General features: G+C 44.9%; 1 protein-coding gene across 1 annotated transcript; it reads right to left on the bottom strand.

Annotated features, from left to right (window-relative positions):
* Nucleotides 1-427: 427 nt before the first annotated feature.
* USP35 (ubiquitin specific peptidase 35) lies at nt 428-27,835 on the bottom strand. Its single transcript, XM_053934934.1, has 11 exons — nt 27,783-27,835; nt 17,803-18,499; nt 16,493-16,628; nt 11,580-11,709; nt 10,073-10,174; nt 8,058-8,216; nt 7,112-7,305; nt 6,897-6,990; nt 5,164-5,270; nt 3,123-4,338; nt 428-1,971 (listed from the first exon to the last, which is right to left on the bottom strand). Exons 2-11 carry the CDS (start codon nt 18,482-18,484, stop codon nt 1,801-1,803), a joined length of 2,991 nt encoding a protein of 996 aa, XP_053790909.1. The 5' UTR covers nt 18,485-18,499; nt 27,783-27,835; the 3' UTR covers nt 428-1,800.
* Nucleotides 27,836-27,842: the final 7 nt, after the last annotated feature.

The raw sequence follows: 27,842 nt of genomic DNA, 5'->3' as shown, positions 1-27,842 counted from the left end.
TCAGGTGATACTCCAGAGTAAAGAAAGGAAATAGCATGACAGCAACAGGAAAACTTTTGGCAACCTCTTTGAACAGGAAATAAATAGAAGTCTAGTAATAAAACCAGGAAACATTGTACGTTCTGTGACACTTCAGCTTTGGGACTTCATTTATTTCTTCTCAGCACCTGACTTAAAAACAACAAACACACTCCACTGCTCATCTACAAGGCTCCACTATTAGAATTGTGATCCTCTGGAGCTCTGCCAGCTCTGCCATTCCTCCTCTGTTCAACCCCCTCTTCCAAGCCACCACTCTGCAGGACTGTCCCATGTCCTTGAGGATGGATGCTTCAGCTTCCCCATCTCTTTTTTGACCCATCAGCCCAATATCTATGAGCACCGCAGTAAAACTCTTTAAGTCTGTATGTTGAATTAATTTCCTTTATTAATATATAGCAAAGACATTAAAAGAATATGATAGTATACACCAGATATTTGACCCCGCATCTCCTCTCTAGCAGACTTTCTGCTCACATTATCCATAGCAATGTCTGTGCTTTGCCTCTTCCTCCACAAAAACACAATCGTCAGGATTAGGCCTTGCACTTAGGACCTAAGGCACAAGTCTCTGCCACTTGAGTCAGAGAAATCTCTACTAGAGGCGTGAGGGAGGAGCAGGCAGGGGAAAACAGCTGGGGAGGGACAAGGGAGGAAGCTGTGGTCCTGTAGATGTGCTGCCTGGGGCTTGAGTGGGCTATCTGTCATCAAAATCAGCCCCATATCACTATTGATTTATATAATACATTTGTTTACATAGTATCTACTGCTATTGGATTGATATAACATATCTGATTGGGCTACTCACCTTGCAAATCAGCATTTAAAAAAAAAATTGATCATGAGTTTAGGGGGCGGCTCTGTCATCTGCTGCTCAGTTCAGGGTATCCCAAGGGAAAACCCAAATTTTAAAGGGCAGATCCAGCCCAGAAAGCCAACAAATGACAGCAGCAGAAAGAGACTAATGGAGTCCTAAAGACACATCTGGAAAAACAGCTGTGTGTCTTGGCCTGCCGTGCACACTAAAAGCGTCCAGAGGTCCTCAGTAACAAAATGGGTCTTCACTGGAGCCTAGAAACCCCAGCTGGATCAGGTCAGTCGCTCTTGGCTGGAGGGGTTTGTGCCCCTCAGTTTCTTTGAGGTGTCTTGCAATAAACAAAACAATAAAAAAGCATAAACTCCCTCTGGTTGACCTGACACTGCTTGTCTTACAAGCTCACTGCCTCACAGACCAGCACTGCTACATTTTGGCATTTTCCAGACTTTTTTTCTACCTTCAGGGTTTTTCATGGTCGGTTCCCAAACCACATTAAAAAGAAATATAACAACTGAGCAGAGGTCACCCCAGAACCAACTCAGTGCCATGGAAAGGGCTGCAGACAGGATGTGCATGGGACATCTCCATCCCTGGGGCCCTGCTGGGTCTGTCTTCCTCCCTGTGCCTGTCCCTGTCACCTCCCCAGGCTGGTGGCATGGCTCACAGCAGGCAAGACATGGCTATGATGAAGCAAAAGGGCACTTCTCCAAGCTGTTGGCAGCTGCTCATTTCTGCATTAGCTTAGGTACATTAAGGCATAAAGACCAAGTGCATAGGAAGCAGCGAGACCCTCCAGGCACCTCCAAATCAGCCCCTGAGAGTTTTTCCATTAAAATGTTTCTCAAATCCTCCTCCAAGATGCCCACTGTCATCGGGGTGAGGAAGAGGAGTTTCTGGCTTCGAGTTGGCCCCGTGGACACTGCCCATCTGGTTCAAGCTGTTGGCTAAAAGACGAGTCCGTGGAAGGAGCCGGATCCACCCCCACCCGCTGCTGGGCTGCAGCCCCCAGACGAGCTGTCATCATCCTTGTCCCTGTCCAAGTCTCTCCACCACAGCGGGGATTTCGGCAAGGCAGAAATATAGGCGGCTCTGTTCCTCGCTTCTTTTTCCTGTTCCTGGGAGAAGGAAGGGACAAAAAGAGTACAAGGATATCAGCAGATAAAAGACTCAAGTGGGGGGATGCTCCCACCATCCCTGAGCAGCCAAGAGCCTGTAAGGTTCCCCCTGGGAGCTTCCTTCAAATTAAAGTAGGGTGTGAAGGCCATGTGCTCTCGAGCTCAGCAGGAGGGATGCAGCAGAACATTGCAGTTCTTCAGTGATCAAACCCAGCCCTCCTGTGTCACCTATGGGAGAGGAGACACCCCTCAAATCGCCCCACATGCAGGTCATGTCATATGAGACACTGTTGTTTGGAAAGCATTGAGCTCCATCAGCTGAATGAAATCTGTTCTAGTTTGTATTCCTAGCTCGCCCATCTGCCCAAGCAAGCTGTGCATGCCTCATCCCTGCACGTGTTCAAGGCCAGGTTGGATGGGGCTTTGAGCAATCAGGTCTAGCAGAAGGGGTCCTTGCCCATGGCAGAGGGGTTGGAACTGGATGGTCTGTAAGTCCCTTCCAACCCAAACTATTCTATGATTCTATCATAAGAAGAGAAAAAGGAAAAAAAAAGACTTTATTTGCAATGGTTCAGGTGAACGTCAAGGGTGGTAGGAAGGAACAGCTAGTTACCAGTGAGTAAAGGTGGGAAGGAGAGGAAGGGGTAGAATTTACAATGAAGGTGGCGAGGCACTGGCACAGATTTCCCAGAGAGGCAGTAGATGCTCCACCCCTGGGAACATTCAAGGTCAGGCCACATGGGGCTCTAATCTGAATTGAAGATGTCCCTGCTCATCCTGCAGAGGAGGTGGACTAGATAGCCTTTAAAGGTCCCTTCTAATCCAAACTAATCCATCATCCTCTCTTTCCCAGGCACTTCAAAGAAAATATGGTGCTAAACTTCCAGGAGCAGACAATAGCAAGTCGACCCCAAGCACCGCCACAAGGTGTCTTGTACCAATCTCAGTGCCCGTTTTCATCAGGAGCCTATGACCTGTTTATATCTGGGTGCCAAAAACAAAAAGGGATTTGGCTTCAAGGGAGTGGGTGGGCATCTGCAGGATTTTAAACACAGGAGGGGATCCCACTGCTGCCTGGATTTGTGGGAACATGGCTCATGAGTCGGACAGCCGCAGGACCACATCCTGCTATGCACAGCAGCAGGAGTTACCTGCAAGAAGAGGATGTTATCTTTGGAAATGGCTTCCATCAAGTCCTTGTGGAGGGATGATTCGCCATGCAGGCGGCCGGCCTCAGCCAGAGCCTCGTGCAGCAGGCAGCTCTGCTGGTCCGACCGCTGCCGGTAGAACAGGACATAGGCAGTGTCCTTGGGGAAGAACGAGGTGACATTGCTGACCGATTCAAAGGAGGAGAAGGAAACTCTGGTGTCATTGAAGAGGTACCACTGGATTTCAAAGTCCAACTGTTTGTCAGAGGCTGGCTTTGGCACCCCATCCCAGGGCTGCCCATGGGGGGCGGTGTCAGTGCACTCCCTGGAGTAGCAGTAGTAGTGGCCACTCTCGGAGGAGATGCCTGAATGCACCACTACGCTGCAGAGGTCATACACAAGAGTCATGAAGCCACTCCCTGGGACTGCACCATCCTTCCCATGCCGGCAAACCTCCTCAGTTTCCTCTGGAGCAACAAGGATGGGTAGCTTGAGCACCACAGGGATGGAGACATTGTCCAAGATCTTCTTCCTCTTCATAGTCCGTGGGTCGAAGGAAAAGCGCAGCAGTGTGAGGATGAGGTAGTGTGGACCCTCTGTCAGCTCTGCCACCTTCTCAGCATCCTGCAAGGATGCACATTTTTCACAGTGGTATTTATTCTCTGCAGTCAGTCTCTCCGGGGATAGAAAATAGTTGATTAAATCTGGAACAGATCTGGAGTCCTTGGGAGCACGTGCCTCCTCCCTGAAAGCTGAGAGAGGGTCTTTGGCTGCTTCCACCCCAACATCATTGCCACGTATGGGATTTGCTGCTTCTCCTTGTTCCTGGTAACCTAATGTTTCCACTGACACTGATGGGGCTGCATGGTCACTGGCCATGGGGGCCTTCCTCTGGATCCAGGGAGAGCCCGTAAGCTGGCCTGCATCTTCTGGAGGCTCAATAAACTGTGGGCCAATTTCTTCCACTGGTAGAATAGATGTGTTTCCATGCTCATTCCTGTCCGATGGAGGAAAAGCCAGGGACAGGTCTGTGAAGGCTTCTTCTCGGGAGGAAACATTCAGGCACTTCAAGCAGCGGATCTTTGTCATCATTTTACCCCCAAACATCTTCTCAATCAATGTCTTGTTTAAGTAATGATGCTCCACCGACTGAGAAGTCAAGCTGGATTCCTTGAGTTTCTGGTAGATCCTTTTTCCAGTTTTTTCTTCTTCATGCAATCTTTGGGAGATGAGAAAAAGGCTGTGTTATGCATCAATGCAATACCAAGAGGTAGTTTCTAAAGTAGGGCTCCTGTTCTTCACTGCAAGTAGTTAATCCCAGTTAACCTGCCTGTACCCAGTGGTCTGATGCTGTGGGAGAAAGGTGGGAAGGAGTCAGACAGGATTTGGGAACCTGAAGTCTTCATGTGCCACTGACCACATACTTCTAGAGGGATTTTTGGGACACCAGAGATTTGATATTTCTAGGTAAAGGCAAAAATCAACATTTTACAGAGTAGGCTGAGTGGCTTGTTAGGTGAATCTCTAAGGTTGGTACAATTTTAGATTAGATATCAGGAAAAATCTCTTCACTGAAAGGGTGAAGGGCAATCAGACATTGGAACAGACTGACCAAGGAAGTAGTGAAATCACTGTTCCTAGAAGTGTTAAAAATGTGTAGAGGTGGCATTTAGTGACATGATTTAGTGGTGGACTTGTTAATGGTTGGACTCAGTGGGTTAATGGTTGGACTCAATGATCATAGGGGTCTTTTCTAACCTTAATGACTCTGTAATTCTATTAATTCCTTGTGTCCTCAGAGCAAAGGCAGAAATTTTCAAGTTGAACTAAGTTCTGACCTAACCCCTAAAATTGTCTAAATAGGGTTTCATTAGAAACAGAAATTCATTTCAGACCAGTCTCACTATCCTAACCCTCCACTCTCCCAACTCCTCTGGGTGTGAGCCACGTGCCCTGTTTGCATGTGGGTTAGCATTAAACATTACACTGGGGTTTAGGGACGCCGTTGTCACCAGGCTCCAAGATCACAGCGCTCATCACGTACCGGTCCAGCAAATACTTGAGATACTCTGAGCAGTCCTGCTGAGCTCCAGGGGTGAACCAGGGTGGCCATGAGGCAGAGAGGAAGGTCTCAGGGGAGATGGCAGGTCGCTGGCAGCAACACAGAAGAAATGCATTTAATTCTAGTAATTTTTCCTCAATTCACAAAGGGGAATGGAGAGGGGAGAGGAGTGGTTTTTTGTCTGGTTTGCTGGGAGCACAGTGTTCTGTGCCTGATAAGGTCCCTTTTTTCCCGCTACAAAGGCTAATCCCAGTGCACAGGAAGACTTTCTTGGTTTGCTGCAAGCCAGGATGATAAGGATGAATTTCAGACATTATTTTACGTATACTTCTATAAAATAAACACATGGATAAGTGTTTATCCTTCAATTTTTAAATGGTTTATTGGCCTGATCCAGATAATTCTACTTAATTCAGCCTGAATTTAATTTGCTGCTCCATTTAATTTGATCAAGATCTCTCCCACCAAATCCTTTCATCTTTCATGAAAAAAACAAAACAAAACAAAACAAACAAACAAAACCAAACCAAACCAAAAAAACAAACAAATAAACAAACAAAACAAAACAAAACAAAACAAAAACAAACAAAAAACCACTAAACTTGCACCCAACATTCTGATCACTGCAGGCAGGTAATCTGCGTTACCAGATAATGTAATTGCTGTCATTAGGAAGTAGATGTTTAATTAACATGGGAAAAGACCCGTCTTTAGCAAAAAAGTAGCTTCAAGAACAACCCAAAGAAGAAAAATAAGCAAAAGGAAATTAACAGGAAACTATAACCATCAGCTACACAACAAGCAAATATATTTCTGTACTTGCTCATCACAGAACACAGACACCCTAACCTGCCATCAAAGCCTAGACTCTTCTATGGCCAAATATTAAATTTAACCGGATGTCTATATTTCCCCCCGCCAGGTCATCTGTAGTGACATAATACCACAATGCTACCAGCCAGCTCTGCTAGTCAAGCCTTGGGAAATTGAAAAGCCTGGATGACTTGCTACCCAGCAAGGGAAAATTAACTGACTTTCCAAAGTCTTGTCTTTCTAGGGACAGAAAGATATCTTTTCAAGAGAGGAATTAAATATGACCTAGCTGTATCTCCAGAAGACACTCCATTAAATTTCACATTTGTCATGGAAATATATACAATTAGTTTAAGGGTGTTCTTTTTATTTTACTTTCTCTCACATACAGAGGATTCAACGATCTGGAATCTAAGGGGATTTTTATAATTATACTTTTAACAAAACCACTTGTAAAGCAATTTTCAGTGATTGCAAGTGCTTTGCTGGACAGCAGTGGGACAAGTGAGCTGCTCCAGTCTTCTCTCTTGCTGCACAGCAAGAAACAAAGCCTCTGCTTCATACCATCAGGCTTCTGACACAGCTGACCACAGATGTAAACTATTACCTAATGGACTTCATTGTCAAAACCATTAGCTATGACATCAGCCCAGCCCAAGAAGACCACAAGTTAAAGACAGGCAGGCTGGTGTGAACATAGCCCACTTTCATGGGTGATAGGAGTTTCCCTCCACCTCTCCCAAAATTAGCCTCCTTCATATAAACAAAATTTGTTCCATTACAAAAACCCACCAAGATCCACAGCTCCTTATCAGCATGTTAGAGCCAGCAGGAAGCAACTTGGAGACGAGCCTTTCCGCAGCCGACAGTCCAAACAAATAACTAAAACATGAAATAATTACCTGACTGTGCTCCAAAAATGCAAAGAGCCACTGGAGCTTTGTCATCAGGGGCTGGGAGTTGCCCTCAGTTAAATTCAGCACTGAATGCCGAAAGCTGTGAAAGAAAAGCAGAAATGCAATCTGTGAGATGGAAAATCAGTGTGGGACACTCAAGGCTGGAGTGACAAGCAACTCCTGGAGCAGTCTTGAACGGGAGCAAGAGAGGAAAAACTCACTCTGAAGCCATGAAAAGAGACTGTATGATGCTGTTCATGTAGCAAGTGTTTCCCAAGTTAATTAACCCAATCTTTCCTGTCTCTGATTTAGATGCCAGGCGTGGGTAGAAGCAGGCCAGCTCATTCTTCTGGGAGGTCCAAGCATTTTGTCCCAAGAGGTGTTTAATCCTGTCTTCATTTGGAATCGGGAGAGCCTTGGAAAGAGTTACAAATCTGTGTTACAAATCATTATCTGACCTCACAAGGGAAGCTGAGGGGCAGGCACCGATCTCTTCTCTCTGGTGACCAGTGACAGGGCACAAGAAAACAGCGTGAAGCTGTGTCAGGGGAGCTTTAGGTTGGATATTAGGAAAAGTGTCCAGCACGAGGTGGCTGGACACTGGAACAGGTTTCCCAGGGAAGCTGTCATGGCACCAAGCCAAGAAGCATTTGGACAATGCTCTCAGGCACCTGGTGTGATTCCTGTCCTGTGCAGGGTCAGGAGTTGAACTCGATGATCCTTGTGAGTCCCTTCCAACTCAGGGTATTCTATGATCCTATGACTGATATTTTCCCATGAAGAATTAATAATGGGCAACTGCAAAACTCCTCTGCTAGAAGCGTTCACACAACTAATTTTGCCTGCTTTTCCCATGAACCTGCCTCCATGCACAGAAGAGTTTATCTGTTTGTATTAGTCCTTTAGAGGCATTTCAGAATAAAGTTATAGCTAAAACCTACAGGCAGCATCAGGACTGCTACAGGCCCACCATTAGAGAAGTAACTTCCTTCAACCTGCCTACACAGGGCTCAGACTCAGAATTTTAATCCCCCTCCTTCTACCACCATCTGAGGTGTTGAGGTCAGGACATCCCTACGAGTGGGACAATCCCTCTATTCTAGCTACTGACAAAGATGCTATTTCCACATGGAAAGTAGTAAAATGACTGAGAGGGGTATGACTTACTTTTATTGCTTCTAGGACTGGTTCATACAGGTCTGGGAATCCTGAGAAGCGGAAGAACATGCAGTGGATGAGCTCGGCCAGCTGCTCCAGGGAGCTGGTTGCAGAATTGGAGTCCTCCTTCTTCAATGAGGCCACCAGCCTGGGGATGTGAGGGAGTAGCTGGAAAAGAAAAATTCACTACAAAAATTACTCCACATTATTCACAGAATTTTAATACATTTAGGGGAATGAAATTCACCTGCAGGCAGAAAAGACAGTGAACAGGAGTTGACTTCAGTGCCACTCTAGACTTCATCCTTTACTCTCTGAACTCAACAGCAACTCTCTTGTTGATTTTGGCAACCTTAGAGGGTTTTCTGTTGCATGACACCTGCAGATTTGTGCTGCTGCTTTGCTGAGCTGCAATTGCCATTCTTTAGTCTCCCCTAAATCCCACACCCATGGTGGAAAGGATATGCTGACTGCCAAGTGCAGGGATTCAAACCTGCAAGGTAAATGGGATTAGCCTAAAAGAAATGTTGTCTGCTGTGCTCTACGGTGTTTTATACTGAATACACTGAACTGGAATTGATTCAGTGGGATGGGTGGCAACAGGCATATAAACAGCACATTCTTTATTTTGCTTTCACCTCGAAAACGTAAAAACGCACAAGCAAATGCAAATGCAAATGATCCATTGCTCACGGGCACCCTCTGCTGACCCTGCAGCTGCACACAGAATTAATAACCAATTTCCAACCCTGCAGATGTGCTAGAGTGACCCAGGCACTTACACAACCTATTTCATATTTATATTTTAAGTTATTTTTAGCCCAGTGTAATCTTGGAGAGAAGTATCAGGACTCCAGTCCAGCCATTTCCAGGTCCTCTCTTCCTCCCTTGGTCTTCTTCTCCTCTTTTTCTTTCCTTTCAAAATGTTGAGATTTTAATTATTTCCCTTCCAACAGGAAAGGTTGGAAGCAGATCAATTGCAGCACCTTTTTATACATCAGAAATTTGCTAAGCTGTGATGTGAACAATTCTCAAAACCCTTCCAAAGTGCCAAGGCAAACACAAAAAGATGTGGTTTGCCCCTGTTAGGTTTTGGGTTTTTTAAATAAAAGAGGAAATTTATGCTTATGGACTACAGATGGAATCTTCAAGCCAAGAGCAACTCACAGCTTTTGGAGAGTTTCAAAATTTGATATCCAACTGAAGACAACACATTTGAATTACTCTATTTTTAGAAACCAAAGAGTTTCTCAAGAAATTCAGGTTCCTTCAAAGTATCTCCAGCTGAGGAATGAAAAAGCATCAATTGAAAATGTTGGGTAGCTTTGCTTTTTTCTAGCCGGATCTGTTTATTCTGAGAACTTCAGGTGAAAAGCGAAATATAAGGGCTTTAACCAGAAAGTACAAAATCAAACGTTAATAGGAGTAATTTTTCAAATTTTGCATTTATCAGTTCAATCACTACAAGCATACTTTTGCCTTCAGCCTCACTTTTTAAATTCAGCATTGCAGAGGCAACACCAGCAGGAAGCAGAGCTGTGCCTTAGTGCCAACAGTAAAACAAACTATAAAATATCACTGTGAAAATGAAAAGTGGATATTCAAATGTTGCCAAAAGTTGGTTTTGCTTTTAACAGAGAATTTGTGTAGCGAAGTGCTCTGATCCAGTCTTCTCGTCTTGCTGCACTGATGTTGTACAAACCTTTCAAAGATGACCCACCACTTAAAGAAATGGGCGCCACATGCTGGTGACAATTTAAAGTCACATGTGAGATGGGGCCCACTGGGTCCAACAGACAGTGAGGCACCTCTTTAGGAAAAGCAAGGGCTGTTTAATAATGTATTACCTGCCCTCCACAATGAGGGCCCTCTGAGATGTTCTCAATGCAAAGGCTCCACCAAATGCACTCCAAAGCCAGAGTGGCAACATCTGCCACACCTTAGGTCCCCTCCTATCCCTGCTGCCCCACAGCAGGGTAACACTCAGGACAATGGCCTCATCCCAGTGCCAGACACAGCCTTACCAAGTGAAATGCCTCGTGGGAGTGCTGGAAGCTCAGCAGCATGTACTGCAGGACAGACAAAGCCCCCTCCCTCACAATGGGGTATAGCAGCTTGGAGAAGACCTGGTGGAGGAGAAAAAAAAAAAAGCAAATGAGAAGGCAGGATGGCACTACAACCAGCAAGAGAAGTAAACAGCAGGAAACAAGCACTGGGCATCTACCATGGCTGCTGGTCTCTTCCTACTCCATGCTGGATGTTGAAGCAAGCAGCCTGTAACTAGGTCTCCAGAGTCATCTCCTGTCCTGAGTATTGGCTCAGGGCACCCTTAAAAATACTGTGTGGGTTATCCTCACCCTTTCAGCCTTGTGTAATGTCTCTATGACAGTGCTGCATCTCCATATCTCCTCATGAAAAAACTATGCAAGCACAGAAGAATGCTAGGTTTTCTACAACATGCCTCAATTTTTTCACATATTTGGAACTTTATCACTAACCTTTCAGACAAAGAGTTAAAAAGCAAGTATCTTTTTCAAAGGCTACATAATATTTATTCTACTTTACAAAAAATACCTGTATACCCTCTACTGTTGTCAGATCATAACTTCCAAGGGTTTCCAAAAATCACATGTTCTTTTATGGGCTGTGTCCCTTTCCTATGTATTAACAATTAAAGGAAAGAAAGAAAAGCCAGAGATGCTTGGCTACTGTCCCATTGCTCAATGCACTTGAGGGATCACAAAGACAAATGCAGTTATTGATAATGTTCCAATACTGATAATTTTAGAATGACAGTATCATTTAGGTGAGAAAACACCTCTAAAATCATTGAGCCCAACTGTAAACCCAGCACTGCCAAGCCCACCACAAAAACATGTCCCAAGAACATAGTCTTAGTAGCTTCTATGATGACTTCTTCTGGTGGCTCAGCCAGGTGTTAACCCCATTATTCTAAGGAGGGAAGAGTAGGACCACAGCATGGAAAAAGTTCTGAAATAGTGACCAGTTTCAGTGCTTGATCACAGTTTTCAGAGAGAGCAAGTAGTCACTGCTGAAACAGGTGATGGCAATGGCAGCGCTGGCTTTATCTACACTAATAAAAGAACAAAGCCAGGGCACAGGCTTTAGAACTGACCTGTGACTGTGTAAACTATTAATACACTCACTGATATGTATTTTACCTGTGCCAGCCAGCAACGACCCAGGCATGGTCAAAGGAGAGCATGTCACATTCCCAAAAGCAAGTTTTACAAGAGCTTCATAGTTTGGGAAGGAGAGTGTTTGACTGGCTTGAAAATTCTTGGCTACTTTATTTCATATCCTTTAAGATATCAGTACCTCTGCAAACCACAACCTGCAGTATCCCAGGTTGTTCTGGAGAACATCATTCCTAGCTGCAAAATCAGTATCCCTTGGGACAGCAAACTCTTTTTTTCTCTACACATCTCGTCATTGGAAAGGCAAGGTGATATTTCAGGTGCAAGATGGTATTTCTGTGGTTCACATTCACATTTAAAAGAGGCAGCTGACCTTTTCTATTTTCGAAAGAGTGACTTCAATCAAGATGCTGAACTTTTTCACTGCAGCCAAACCCTTCAGCAGAGCAATGATCCACTTGTCTATGTTCTTTCCTAGGGGCCAGGACACCCAGTCAATCATCCTGAAATGAAACACAAACTCTTAAATAAATTTAATGCACGTATTGTAAAAGTGAAGTTCCACTCTGGATCTCCAAACCTCCTCCAAACTTGTGTCCAGTCACTGGGATGAGACAGGCTCTTCACAAGGCATTTCACATGTTATTCAAAGCACAACGGAGCCTGAAGTAGAAATACCCCAATGTCACCATCACACTATGGTTCATCAGAGGATCAGGCCCAAGTCCATCAAGTAAAGTGGGGATTTTCTCCAAAAATTTAAGTCTAGTCAAATTCAAGTGTTTAAAACTGGTGCAGTGCTCTATACATTATACTCATGTGAGGGTTTGATTGATGTCTCTGCATTGTCACCATTAGAAAACAAATAATACTGGTTTATCTCTGCATTGCTGCTGGTAAGGAAAAAACACTCAGATTCATATCTTTTAGTCCTCTATGTGGGAAACATTGATTTCCAAAAACATATTTAAAAAAACTCCACCTGGAAATTCTAATAGAAGCCAATTATTCCTGAATGTCAGAGGTAAAAAATTTCATTTCTAGCCACTAAACTAACATGTGGTTAAGTTTCTGCAAGAAATAAGTGCTCTACAGAAGTTTCTCTTAAAATAATAACCTAAGACTAAGTGATGACAGATTGTTTCTGTTTAAATGTAATGTTAAACAACCAGGAAGTAAGACTTGGGGTCTCCAAGCATCAAACTTTGCTGATCATTTCAGTACCTTTGATTTGAAGATACCCCAGACCTTCAGGCTACACCTCAGCTCAGCTACCTTAGCCAGTCAGTTCCTTTTGCTTATAAATCTGTATCTTATGCAAAATAAAAGAAGGGAAGATAGATAACTTCACCACCACAAGGCAAAGAGCAGGAATTAGTGAAGTTTACAAGGAACTGGAAAAAGTAAAGTCGACTCAATAAAAAAAACCTTGAAAAGCAGAATATGTTGGGATGCTGAAAAATAATAAAAGTCAAGCCAAGTTGGATAATAAAGCAAATGCCAGAGAAGCTTGTACAGTCATTTGCACCAGAGGAAAACAAGGAAAGCCATGCAGTCTCTGTGAAGATGCACAGCTGTCAGGCATCAACACAAGAGGAAGATCAAGGAGTCACAAGGAAGACCCTGAAATCCTCAGGGTCTGAAATGTAGAACTGGAAGGAAATGTATTGATTCAAAAGGCATGCAAGGCACTAGAAATGGAGGCTACAGTAACTCATCTGCTTGAAGACAACCAGGCAGATACCAGGTGACTACAAGTTCCCTGTGTAACAGCAGCCATGGAAAGGACTATCACCATCTGTGGTGCAGAAGGAAAGGTGTTCTCCATAGCAAAACAATGACACCTCGGGCTGTGGTCAGGCTGCCATGATGAACATGGTGCACCACCATGTTCACCACCATCTGTGCCCAAGACCAATGAACTGTGTGGAAGAAACCTGTTCAGGTGGAAGGGGAAATTAAGAACACTTCCTGCAAGAAAAGCTTAAAATAACCTGGCTTGTTTAGCATAGCCATGAGAAAGCAGAGATGGGAAGGGACTGCTCTTCCTGCACATATTGAAGGAATAAACACCAGGGAGGCAAAAGATATTTCAGCTATTTCGGTTGGCGCAAGATCAAATGAACTGTAAGATGTCCAGAAATACACACAGACTGGCTGTTAGAAGAGAGATTTGACCCACAAAAGCAACCCAGTAGTGGAAGAGCTGTGAAAGAACAGCAGTGGGAATATTGTCCTGCTTTGAGGAGCAGAGTTGAACATTCATGAAAGGGATCTGTAATGCCAATGCTATAAAGCAGGGAGATGGATCCAGAGATTCAAAGGTCCTTTTTCTCCCTATCTTCTTTAAAAAGGCATAAAATAACCTCATTTGCTTGAAGCTATACTTTGCCAGCACTGGTGGCTAAGTTACAGTGCTGCCTGTGTTGCTACAGTAGAAAGAAATTACATTTTAAATTCACATTGCACTATCCACAAATAAAATAAAAATAAAACCAAATCTGTGAGTATCTCTGACGTCACAGACGTCAGACAATAATAGAGTTTATCTAAAAATAGACAAACTCTGTAAAATAGATTGTGGTGTACACTTATGCCAGCAGGTGACAGCCTTGCTTTTTTTACCACCACTTGTTTTTTACATGCTTGACCAGAAGGTCTACAAAAGTCCAGTTTATTCCCCTGCTACTCCCAAACCCAAACTTCAGAAGAAAACACAGGAGAAGTAACTCCTTTCTGCATACATAAACTTCCCATCAGAAATAACATGTTTCTGTCATGCAACCTTATTGAGAATGACATGCAAATCCTGTAATAAGAAGAGGAAAAAATATGCAAAAAAGACGAAAAAGAGAAAAAAAATGGGATCAAGTCAGAGCAGCTCCCTTGTGTTAAGTGCACACACCACTGCATGTGAATATCATCTATTTAAATGGAGACCTCTAAGGAAAACATGGGTTAAAGATAGAATCATGGAATGATTTAGGCTGGAAAATACCCTTAAGATCATTGAAGATACACCTAAGTAAGTGCAGAGCAAGGCACTGGAGCACAGAAGAGCTGTAGGACTTGGACATAAGAGTGCAAAGAAGACCTGGTGATGCCAAAGAGGGCACTGGTGCTGCAAAGACCAGGTCTGGCATGGCAGGTAGCCTTTCACCCGCTACTCTTCATCATGTTTTGACTAGGTCTTTCCAGGTGCAGCACACCCACCCGACAAAGACCAAGGTAGGACCTGGCATACCTCCCTCACATAAGTCTTTAGCTGTGACTGGTGGCTTAAGAAGATATCCTTCTGAAGGCAGACAGAGATCATAATGAAATCCTGAAAAGGAGATTTTTGGGAAGAAAAAGGCCTTAAAAGCTTCGGCGGGGGGAAATCAAATGTCTTCAACATAGCCTATACTGGACATCCCATAATGCAATTTATTTCTAAGAAAATAAACTAAATTAAACAAAAAAAATGTAGTAATAGTCATAATCATAATAAAAGCCACTCTGTTGTAGGTTGGGTTGATTGAGTCAGGGGTTTTATTAATGTTAGTTAGGTTTGTTCCTTGTACTCCCCTATTTTTCCCCTCACAGTGGTTTGCTCCAAGTTGTTTACTCCGAAAGTTCCCGTCACCCAGATCCACAGTTACCTGTCAATCTCCTCACCTCTCCCTGTTTTCTCCTTGTTTGGTTCTGTCAGTCAAGGGTTGTCACTCCCTGTTGGGGTGTCAATCTTGTAACCACCCCCAGCTTCTTCATGAAAGTTCTGTATCAATCACCCCACCTTAGCCCTTTTATTCGTCCCAAGACGCTGTACCCACCTCTGTTATGTCACCATTGGTTGTTATAGTTGATGTCATTTCTCTATCGTTTGTCCCCATTGGGCGAGCCAAGTTTCCACCCCTGTCCACCCACCCCCTACTTAACCTGTTGTCGTTCTTTGTTCTGCGGCATTTTGCATTGCGTTGCTCAGAGGGGATTTTGTTCTGACCACGCATGGGGGAATAAAAGCTCTTTGGGCTCGCGAAGAAAGTGTCCTTCTCTCGTCCCTTCATCTCCTCTCAGTGTGTGAAGCTACCAAAGCTGTGTTACCCATGCTGCAGCGTTCAGCATTACCAGGGAGGCAGACGCCATTCCCCTGGAGTGCCCGCACACACGTGGCGGCCACCTGGCCTTACACAGGCAGTGCTAGCCGACGCATCTCGACTGCCTGAGGTCGTGGCAGGCAGCTGCTGCAGGTGGCGCCCAATGCGGTGGGGCACACCGTGGAGGCATTTCTGAGTCCCACAGAGACATGCTGCTGAGCTGCAGCAGATGCCGCCGTCTCTGTGGGGAAGTGCCCCACACCGGACTGAAAATTAGGGCATCATTTCTACGGATTAAGTCAGTGAAAGCTCCATCGCCCTCAAGGGAGCACGCAGATTTTTGTCCTGCCATGCCTGCGAGGGAGGGAGGCGTAACTTCTCACCGGTCACGGATGACAACTGGAAGCCGCCTTCAAGAGCGAGGACCATTGCCGCAGTTTTATTTCTGAAGCACGCCAGTTGGGTAAGTTTCGGCGGCTGGGGCAGACCCGGCTGAGCTTCCCTCACTGGGTGTGGGCTGGCCATGCTCCCGAGGCAGCGGACACGCAGTGCACAGCGTGAGTGGCAAGCCACTGGCAACTTTGGCTTTTTTTTCTTTTTTTTTTGTTCTTTCCCTGCGGCGAGTGGATGGGACAGTGTGAGTGAACAGCATGGGAGCCGTGCTGACCACTCACCAGAGAGAATTTTATATCCAAGTTAAAAAAATCCTAAGGGAGGGTTGTAAGTTGCAAGAAAAGGGTGAAGGCATTCCTAAAAGTTCAGTTAAGAATTTCGTCCGATGGCTGTTTTTTACCTTCCCAGGAATTTCGGCAGAAGAGGTCAGAAAAAAGGAGTTTTGGAAAGGAGTAGTATCAAGGGCAGAACATGCTGTCTTAAAGGAGGTCTCAAACCCGGTCATGTTTGGCTTGCTTGCAAAGCTAATACACTTAATTTCCCACTGCAAGCAACCCTTTTACGTGGTGCACGTGAGATCACACACTGATCTCCCAGGCTTTACTGCCGAGGGGAACCACACCACTCTTTATTCTAGTTCTCTAGGACCTCAGGGCTAGAAGAAATTATACAGAAGTTTTCTTTTTCCCTACACCAAGGGGGTAGGGGTTTTCTTTTTCTCCTCACCAAGTAGCACCTGCCAAGCTGCTTGGGATAAAACCACACTGAGCATTTCTCCAAACTGAGTTAAAGCTTTCACTCCCACAGCCTCTCCTACCTGCCAATGGCCATCATCATTTGCACATCAGTGATGCTGTCATCATTGGTGAGGTTTCTTATGACACCATCCATGAGCTCCAGAGGGACAAACTGAACCACGCTGGCCAAGGCATTGGAGGGCGCTTCCTGTTCCTCTGCAAGAGAGGGGTGAGCCCCAGCAATGAACATGTTAGTTCACAGGAAAACCAGGCACACTAGGTCATTTCTTGTCCTAAAAACCAAATAATTTCTGCCCACAAAAAATAGAATCATAGAATTGTTTATGTTGGAAAAGCTTTCTATGATCATGGCCAACCCTTAACCCAGCACTGCCAAGTCCACCACTAAACCACATCCCCATGTGCCACATCCACACATCATGGAGTGGATACTGAGCTGCTGCCAATGAGCAGTGTAGAGTCCACTGTTGGCTGTGCTGGGAGGATAATTCCCCAGATCCCAGTGCAGCGTGTAATGAAGCTGGATCTTAGCAGATGGCTGTTCTGTTAAACCATATGTAGTCCCAAGGGAGGAAGGGATTACAGGCACATGTTTGGCCCCACTCAGGTACCAAATTTCCTCTGCTTGCTCTCTTTTTACTAAATACTGCAAATAATTGCAAAAGGATGCAAGGACACAACTGCAATTTTGCCTGCCTGGAAATGGGCCTCCTTCCAATGGATGAGGCTGTCATACTGAAAAACCCATCTCCTGTGGTCTTAGGAATAGCTAAAGCAGGAGCTCACCAGCTTTTCATGGCACTGGTACCTCCCAAAAACCTTCTGAAACCCTCCACAATAACCTAAAGGCCCCAGAATAAATATTGGATAAATATTGTCTGTCTCACCCTTAGATGCAACCACCCTTCAGACAATCAGTAGGGCTTCAAACCTCTAGGTCAGTGAGAAATAACTGTTTAGCTTTTTCCCTATTCTCTGGTAGGGAGCAGGCTATGGGGCACCACCAAGCCAGCCTAAAGAGTGTGGCATTTCTAAAAGTTCTCAAGTTCCACTCTAACAAGCTGCAGATAAGATGCTTTCCCTTAAGCCCAGCTGATGCTGGAAAATGCTGAACACAAACTTGTGCTGCAAATGCTTTGATCCTGTTAACAGCTCCTGTCTGCAGACTCTCTCTGGTTTCAGGGTGATAATTGTTTTCCCAGTTCAGAGCCCTGGTAACTTTTAGAGATGCTTGTCTATTATATTTCATCTATGGCTGCATTTCTGTAGTGGATGAAAACCCTGCAAGATGTCAAACTAATTGAGTTTGACTTAATCAGAGCCAACATTTACATTCCCAGTCTTTTTATAATCATTATTTTTAAATTACCTGTTGAAGAAATGATAGTGAACAGTTCTTTCAAAGAGGGCAGGATGGCTGAGGTCTGAGTCCTCCAGATTCTCTGCAGCAGACCACTCACTTTGTTCACCTGCTCCAAAAACTCCATGATCTCCTCTTCCCCCTCGGAGATACACTGGAACTGCCCAATGCACCGGATCAGCTGCTGACAGAACAAAAGCTGGTGTTTTCCCGTGGGAATGCACTGAGGATGCTGTGTTAAGAGCTTGCTGATCTTCGCACACTGCTTGGGGCTGGGCCTCTCGCAGACTTTCCGGAGGACCTCGATCCTCAATAAGCTGAAGATGCTGTTTGCTGATGGGCTTTCCAGGACAAACTGCAGCCCTAACTGGATATAATCAAGTACATAATGGCTTCTCTTCCCCAGAGGTCCATAGCCTTCCTGGAGGAGACTCAGCAGGAAGCGGACGTTGAAGAACTCCTCAAATTCCTCTGGGTGATAGTGGCCATAGACCTCCAAAACCTCTTTCCCAATCTCTCTTTTATACTTAGTGTCCCCAGTGAGATAAAGCTTGGTGGACAGCTCAAGCATGGACCAGCACTGCTCACTGTCCATGGGCTGCTTCGCCGCCTCAATGACGCGCCTCACAAGCCCTTGCTTCACATTGTTGGGGTAAGAGGACATCACTACAGCTTCCAGTATCTTATCCATCTCTGCTCCCTGCTCCTAAAAGAGTGGAACAGAGCAGCAGGTTAGTTAAAGGAGGGTCTGCTGAGCTTTTAAGCCCAGGCTGGGGCAAGGGAGGTTAAAAAAGCAGAGCTATCTGGAACCACTCTGAAGAGGATAATTCTTGTGGCTTTTTAATGTAGCATTCAGAAAAGTTCCCACTCTGGTGATGTTTGACTGAGACTAAAGCCCCCAAACAGAATGAATACACAAATATACAGAATTTCTTCTGATTAATCACACATTTGAGCGTTTTCATCTTGCAAACAACCAAGTACAGACCCACAGAAGGGACAAGTGGGGAATTAAGGGAGCCAAGGTCTTACAGCAGTGTCTGCTGGCTCAGGTGTCCTCAAAAGGCAGAGATGATCCCGATTATTGTCTTTACATTCAGGGAAGGAGAGAAAAGCCTTGGGAAGCAGAGGTGGAATTGCAGCCTCTCTGTGCAATGGTAGAGATGTTTGTTTAACATTTACACCGTGCTGCGAGCCACTCCATTTGAGTTGTGCAGTTTTGGCTGCTCCCCAGGGACCTGCCGCATTTGTATGCAGGACCAAAGCAAGCGGGGAGAGAAACTGCAGAGTCAGTTAAAGTTTCCCATTTGTCACAGCCTGAATTCACCAGCAATAAAGCATTAGAGAAGAGTTTTAAAAAAACAAGGAATTCCCAAGGAAAAGCTCAGAATAACATTTATAACCAGTTGTTGGATGCACTACTGCACAAAAAAAAAAAACCAAACAAAAACAAAACTAACCAAAACAAAAAAAAAACCAAAAACAACAACAACAACAAAACATTATAGAGTGATAAAATTAGACAGTCAGGATTTCTTATAATATATTACAGGGACTAAAAAGGTTCATCCACAGCAGGTCCCCCCAGCACAGTGCACTGCACAAATACACATTTGGAGAAGGTCCCTTCCTGCCTATAGACTAAAATGAGCCATGCTCGTGTATCTGACCAGAATAATAATCCCCACCTTTCTGTTCCTCAGGTTCCTAATCTGTGAAATGAGAACAACATGCACCAGTTCCTAGTGGGGTTAGTTGAAAGATCCTTCATTAACACTTGGAAAGCATTTGAAGTTTTTCAAGTGGACAGGGTTACAAAGAATATAAGTGCAGACAACATGTGCTCCAAGTATGGTTTTCACAGATGACATCCAGAAGAGACCTCAGCAGATGCCATCCAAGAACCATGTCATCCCTGGAGTAAGCCTGTATCTGAGCCAGAGAGTATCTTTTCTCCTGGTAGACAGCTGCTTGAGGGTGGAGAATTAAAACCATGCCAGACACAAACATCAAGATCTTACTCACAGCTGCTTGGCTGGGAAGCCTTCTCACTTCACCAAATATCACCTCTTCCCATCACTGGTTCCCCACAATCTCACAGGATGACAGAAAACCATTATTGATAAACATATATACATATATATATATAGCCACCTCCAATCCAGCGATGACCGCAGGCTACATTGCAACGCCTCTCCAAGAACCACCTTGCCCTTTCTGGCCCCTGCCTGCTGACTCATACATTCCTCTGCTCATGTGCTGGATTTATTTTCTCCCCATCAAGCATTACTGTTGCCTTCCCTGCAACAAGCTATGGCAGAGCTAATGCTCTCCATCACACTATTTTCCCAGGATAGAATATATAAGCAGGACTCCTGAGGGACCAGTCTGCATTAAACCAGTGGCAAATGAGGACAAGATAAAATGAGAAGACACAATCTCACAGATAATGTCTTTTCACCTCAAAACAGAAAGTACCACAGTGTCAGCAAAGGCTAAAAGTCAACGTGGAGAGCAGATGGGGCTTGCAAACAGTCCAAAATCAGGAGGAGCATTTGTCCTTGCTGTAGCTCAGTGATCACCTTGGCCAAACACAAACTGGCACACACCTGCAGTCAGGCTAGTAGTCCTTTCAGCTCCTCTCTGCAGATTCCCAGCCTGATCCCAGACACCCTGGTCATCTGGCACATAGATAAGGGGCCAGGAAGAGATAGAAGGATCTACAGTGCTCATTGGTTATGTCTTACTATTACTTCTCTGGAGCAATCCATGCTGAGCCTGGCACAGTGATTTGGAAACACCACACAGGCAGGATGGTCAAACAATGGCTACAGTTCTTTTAGACCTAACCCCATAAATCACCACAGTCCTCTGGTGTATGTGGTGTTGGGTGCTCTTGCTGTCCCTCTCGGATATGATGGCTGCCTACCACTGTCCCCACTATGGCTGTGCTTTTAGCTACTTTAGCATCATCAAACTTCACCAGATATTCGATGCAAAGAGTCTAATTTCATCTGAATTTTGAGATAAACTTGCATCTCCTAAAAGGGCTTGGTTCTTCCTCAGGCTGATCACAGAAATGGACAGGGGAATAGGCTTCCTCAGTGTTGCTGTCTGGAGTGCAACTGGGTCACGACTGATATTGTGTAGTAGGACAAGGCTGAAACAAACTCCCTCCACAGTCAACAGGCAAACAAGTCCCAAAAAACCATCTTCCTCAGCAGGAAACATCACAATGACTTATATGGACATTAAGACTTTGAAGACACACAGGGAGAAGCACCTGAGTTGACCTTGCAGTGAAGGTCCATGCTTTCCTCACCAATGAAGGGCTTTGCAGGACAAGGCTGGCCTCTAGGTAATACAGTCCCACCTGCACCTCTCCAACCACCCTGTGTCAGCAAGAGGGGACAGACAAGCCCATGGTTCTGCTGTGCATCAGGGACTGTATCCCTGTATAACTGCTCCCTAGGTCTGGGCCAGACAAGGCCAGGATGGAGGATGCTAGCCAGGCCATATATTACAATCTTAGAACTACATTAAAGCAACATTTAAGTGGCTTTGTAATATGCAGTAATAAATATTGTAGTCTTAAAACTACACTAAAAAAAATTCTAAACTAAAAGATCATTCACATGTCAAAGGCTAGGCATTAAGATGACTAATTCAAGATAAGCACAGCTCCAGATGCTTTCAGAGCAATATTAGTTTAAGCATCTAATATTAATTTTTTTCCCCCAAGACCTCCCTGGAAAGTGAATCAGGGTTTGCAGTGGAGGAGTAAAGTGATTTGGAGTGTTGTCTGTAAGATCACTGTCTCATTTGTTGTAGAAATTGGAAGTGTGTCATAAACAACCCAGGGAACTGCAGGAGAGGGAAGGACGGTTCACTGTCGGGCAGCTGAATGCTACCTTGGAGATCTGCTCCCTGGTTCTCCTCTGTTTAATGCTGAAATAAAGAGACTAAATATTCAGACAATCAGGCTTCTATAATGAGTGTTCCTGAAGTAGAACAACCTTTTGCACTTCTTCCTCACCAGCATTAACAACATGAGAGGGAAGAGTGGCTCATTCCTGCTTGTGAACAGACCTGAGTGCCTGGAGCACACAAGGATGAAGTAGAAGGTCAAAGAGCTAATTATTAAACTGAAGAGTCACATTGAGGTTCCCATCTGTTGTGTAGCTCACATAAAACACAGAGTACACAATATGAGCTTTGGAGGGGAAAAGAAAACATCACAGGAAAGGGCAAAACTGTTCTGCTACCCCAGTGAATGACTGGCAGGAATAACACATGCAAAATCAGAAAATGAGAAGAAAAAGAACCTTGGGAGGTCTCTAGCCCAAACCCTGCCCGCAGCTGAAATCAACCCCAGCTGCTTAGGGCTTTATCCATTAAGGTCTAGAAAATATTCCAGGGCAACCTGTTCCTGTTCTAATTAGCTCATAGTGGGAAAGTTTTCCCTATTTGCAGTTGGAAGCTCTTGTTTCAATTTATGTCTGTTTTTCCTCATTCACCTACCTTGTACTCCTGTAAAAAGCCTGGATTCATCTCCTCAATAACCTCCTTGTAGGCACTGGGGAGCTGCTATCTGTCAGTGCCCAGCCTTCAACAGTTCAAGGAGTTAGTCCATCCCAGCCATCCCAAGTGTCCATCCCAAAATATTTTGCATTTGTCTTTGTTAAATTCCATGAGGTTCACATCAGCCACAGCATGTCCTGGTGCTCCTGTTTGGCAGCCCTGTCCCCAGGCATATTGACTATTCTTCCACTCTGGCTTCACTCACAAATCTGATAAAATTAATTTCATCTCCTCCTCCACATCATTCATAAAAAATATGAAAAAGGAAAGGTCCTAGGATAGTTCCAGCCTGTTTCCTACCCAATTAGCAGTCCACACATCTGTGTTTGATATAAGGATGGTGCAGGGCATCATTTCAAAAGCCTTACTGACATCAAAGATGCTTGCTGACCACAAGATGGCTCCCTGCAAGGACAGACACCCAAGCATGTTCTAGAAACCAGAGAGGGAAAAGGAACTTAAGCAAAGAGCAGCATTGGCCAGCTTAGTGTTACTCTCCAAACTGAGTAAAGTGCAAAAAAAAAAACCCAAAACCCAACCTCAGGATGAAAAATCACCTTTGGCTTTGCTTGGGTCTAGTTTTCATACTCTGTACTGTTTCGAGCTGTACTTATAGTTCTCTTCTAACCATTCTTTTTCTTTAATTAGGATTCATTTCAATTGAAATCTGTCCAATTACTTCTAAATCAAATCGCTCCTTTATCCCTGCCAGCAGCAGATTTCCAGTAAAGTCTCCTTAGTACTTTTTGCAGACTATAGTACCAGTTCCCACACCCTAGGTCTTAGCAAAGCTCTGAAAACATGGATGCAAAATGTACCTTTCCTTTAGGGAACCTTAGTAATAAATTCAGCACATTTCCTACAATGGATCATAGAGACTTTGATAAATACCATTAAAGAAGGAAAAATAATTCCCACCATCCAAACACAGAGTGATACATAAAGTGACTTGCTTCTGAATTACAAAGAAGAAAAATATCTACTTCCCTGAACTCCCTGGAGGTCTAGAAGTACAGAAATGAGACTCACCTTTTATTGTCCTTAACTCCTGCCGAAATGGTTTCTTTTATGTCAGCCAAGACATTACTGCTATTCCTGCTGCATCCTCCAGGCAGCCAGGCAATTAGGGCTCAATCCTGCAGCATGCTGAGCTGCTGCAGGATAAAAGGGAGCTCACATAGTGCCTTGATAGAGCACAAAAAATGCTCTGTTCCCTAAAATTTCTACAAAATTTGCCATGACTTGGTAACTTCCTACAAGGACCAGCCCTGTTGTCACCTCTCTGGGTCTGTTTCCAGAAATATCTAAGTAATTGTGTAGTAACAACTTTTTTTTTTTTGCAGGGAACAAATGTCCAATGAATTCATAGGCAAATTGGTTTGGTTTTTTGGGGTTTTTTTGGTTGGTTTTTTTGTTGTTGTTGTTCAAAGTACATCTCTGTTCATCCAGCTAAGAAGGAGAAACCACAGCCTGCACATCATTACCACATCTAATAGATACTCATGTTATTGTAGCAATATGAAAACTGAGGCACACTGAGGCACATCTAGACCATAGAATCATAGAATGGTTGGAAGGGACTGTAAAAACTATCTAGATCAAAGCATTTGCTCAAGGAGATGGAGTATGTTGTTACAGAGCCAGCACCCAAACCTCTCCAGACCTGCAAATACATTAATGGCAATGCTCCACTGTCCTTTGCTTTCAGCTGCTGTCTGAGTTGAACCCCATAGAGTGCCGTGGCAGAGCAGAGCACCAGGTTAATTTTTATGAGATCTAAGCAGAAAACTAGAGCTATTGACTGCAGAAAAATCCCATTAAATAGCCCTTTAGATAAAGAAGCAAGACTCTACCCATTTTCAGTCATAACAGGGAAAAAATGCCAGCACAGAAGCCTGGCTGAATTTTTTGCATATGATTATAATCTGCCTTTCTAAACTCACCTTCAGTTTTCAAGATCACATATTCCTTGCTTCCTGTCCCAGACTGTTTTCCAGTGGCAGATTGCACTTGTGTTGTGTGTCTCCTACTCACTAGAGTTAATTACTTTTGGCTGACGAAGCTCTTCATGCTTTTCTATCCTCAGAATCAGGACCGCCCTTTAGTACAGCACGGATGGAGATAGCCCTTCACCACAGGCAGCAGATTTGGAGCAGGAGGCTGTCCCTACACTCTGCAGGACAGTAGCTTTCAGTTCTCTCCAGAAAGCTCAGTAGCTTTCTGTTCTCTCCAGAGAGTGAAGGTTTATTTAAGGCATTGTCACCCAGCTGGACTGCTGGAATTTTGCATGGCTTTTCTGTACATCAGGAGCTCCACCTTGGGAACAATGAGTTCCTCTCTTGTGGCCATACGCTTTCAAAGGTCTCAAAAAAGTAACCAATGAGAAGATACCTATTTGCAATCAGCCTAAATTTATCATATAATAGTCCCTACCTTCTTTAAAATTTGTTGATACTTTAGCTCCACAGACCACTGCAGACCCTTTTCCTTTTTTCTGCAGTACCATGTATTTCATTGTTCTTTTTTCCTCTAAAACATCATAAATATGTTTGACCACATCATACAATTCTATCAGCCCTCTGCAAGTGACAACAGTGCTGGGCAGGCTGCCCTATCTCAACTTATCTATCTTACCTACCCTACCCTGCTCTCTTATTGCTTCAGTGCTTCTTCTCTGATCCCTTTGGTGCACACAGATCCCTGAGTTTCTTTTCTTGCTCTGTTTTTTTGCTGTTAGGCACTCAATCATCAAATTAAAAAAAAAGGCTTTGGCTGGATGTCAAAGCAATCAGTACACTACCAAATAAAGCTGACGACTCTGATATTTCATCCTCTTTCTCCAGACTGCTCCTGCGAGCTCCATTCCTCCCATTCAGTCAACAACCACATACACACATCTCTAGTACCTACTGGTATCCTTTTCTAATAAAGCATCTCAAAACCATCACTAGCATATTATCAACCATCCCGGTACAGATACAGAAAGCAAGACACAAGGAATTAAGTTCCTCTTTCCCTTGAAAACCAGCAGGAGAGAAAGAGACATAAGGCAAGGCTTGCTCAAACCACCAGACCAGCAGTGACAAACCACTGGTTCTGTGGCTGAGCCCAGCACCAGCTCCAGACAAAAATAATCCATCCCAGCTGCTTATGATCTCTCTGAATTTATTTGGCATTGGATGCCCAAAATCTCTGTCCTGCCTGCAATAGGTTTTTCCCAGTTTTCCTCCTCACATCCTCCAGTTGAAGATATCTTCCTTTTCTTTCCCCAAAAGACTTCTGCTTTCCTGCTTAGCTAGAGCTCTCAGCCTGGGCTGTGACACCCTACTTCCATAAGGCTTTATACTGGGAGTGCCCAGATCCTGCACTGACCTTCAGGCCAAGGTTCTTTCTATCACTGTCCCTGGAGACTGTAAATACCTCTACTCCGGAAAGCTATTTTTTTTTTCCTGAAGGTATTTATAGCATTAAAATCACTCTTCTTTCTTCAGGTCTCTGTCTGCTTTTGTCTCTGTATAGAAATTAAAACTCTGGATATAACCCAAGGAAAAACCACGTCCTGTTCACCAAAGCATACCAGACTAAGGGTGGATACTGCCAACACTGCCTGGGATTCATCAGACACTGATTCACTGTTTGGAGACAGAGATCTCCAATTTTTGGTGGTGCCTTCAGGAAAGGAAAAATGGGGTATGATGCCCATTTGAGACCTCAGTTTCCCTCCAGCCCCCAATATATTTGGCTTTGCGTCAGCCAATTCAGAAAGCAGGAATGCAAAGTGAGACCATGGCAAACTTTATGGACTCCATCACAAAGGTGCCCAAAGCATTTTGAGACCCCTTCTCAGGTGAAAGCTCAGTTGCATCCTTTCAGTCTAGGTAAGGCATGCTGTTGAAATTTCCCTGGCACCAGATGCAGCATGGCATAGTTGAGTTCCCAAAATGCTCTGAAAACCTCATAGCAGTGCAAATATTCCAACATCTGCTTTTATTCTTCAGTAACACCCGCAAAGTCCAAGCCAGGGCTCATCTAACCTGAAATTGGATTGGATCTCAGCTAATCTGATGTTGACCCTCACTTTTAGAGTCTTGGACTCCCTATCGGATGGGAATATCCCAAGGTGTCTCTCCCCAGCTCAGCTTCCCTGGGGAAAACCTGAATCTGCTTGGCAAGTTTGTTACAAGAAGATGTTGCCTTCTAAACAGGTTTGCAAAGCCCTGCAGGCAGTGGGGGAATGCACACACCCCCACTTTCCAATGTTGCTCCTGTATTTCTCCTTCCAAGCATTCACCTATAGTCTGATTCCCAAAAAGCCAAATGCTCAAGCTCCCCTCCTTCACCATTCCCTTCTGCACCCTGACCACAGAGCATACCTCTGTCCAAGCATTTCTCTGGGAATCCCAAAACCTGGCCCTTTCTCCCAAACTCCTCCCTACAAGAATCCCTCTCTTGAGCATCCTTCCTGCATCTCAGCCATTTCAGTAGTTCTCATCCCATCCATCTTTCCTGCATACCTCACTCCAAGCCCTCTGCTACATTGCAACCCCAGAGCATCCCTCTGAGTAGCCTTCCCAAGCACCCCTACCCTTATCCTGAGTATCACTCCCTCAGAGCATCCTAGTTCCTGAGAACGCCAACTCTATCCTGACCCTCAAGCAGCCCTTACTTCCAGCTCCTTCCTGCATCCCAACCGCTGAAAAACCTTCTGCACCCCAACTGCCAAGCATTCTTGCCTTTGAGCATCCCTCCTGCAAAAATTTCCACCAGCACCCCTCCTGCACCACTTGCCTTGAGCAGTCTACCTGCATCACTCATGCAGAGCATTCCTCATTCCATGCATCCCTCCAGCATCCCAATGCCCCAAGTATGCCTTTCCCTGACTGCCCCTCCTGCACCTCTTTCCCTGAGCACCTTTCCTATATGCTTCTCACTGAGTATTCCTCCTGAATCCCTCACTGGAGCATTCATCACCCCAAGGACTCCCCCTGTATCTCCTACCCTGAGCATTTCTGCATCCCTCACCCTGAGAATCCCTCCAGGACTCCTTTTCCCAACTACTCCTTCTGCATCCCTTCTCCTGAGCACCCTTCCTACATCCTTCACCCCGAGTATTCCTCCTGAATCCCTCATCCCAAGCACACCTCCCGCACCTCTCACCGGAGTATCCCTCCTGCATCCCTCACCCCAAGTGTTCCTCCTGCATCTCTCACGCCGAGCATCCCTCCTGCACCTCTTTCCCCGACTACTCCTCCAGCATCCCTTCCCCTGAGCATCCTTCCTACATCCCAAGCCCAGACCTCCGCTACTGCACCACTTCCCCAGCATTCGATCCCTCCTTCCCTGCGATCACCCCAACCCCTGACCGCCCCGCTCCTGCACCCCTTTCCCTTCCGCCCGCCCCGCGTTACCTCCGGCCGGGGCCAGGATGCGGCGTGGCCGGCTGCGAGCCGCAGTCCTGGGGCAGCACT

This window comes from Vidua chalybeata, chromosome 2, assembly GCF_026979565.1.
Source record: "Vidua chalybeata isolate OUT-0048 chromosome 2, bVidCha1 merged haplotype, whole genome shotgun sequence".
Lineage (NCBI taxonomy): Eukaryota > Metazoa > Chordata > Aves > Passeriformes > Viduidae > Vidua > Vidua chalybeata.
This window is presented reverse-complemented; position numbering and strand designations above follow the sequence as displayed.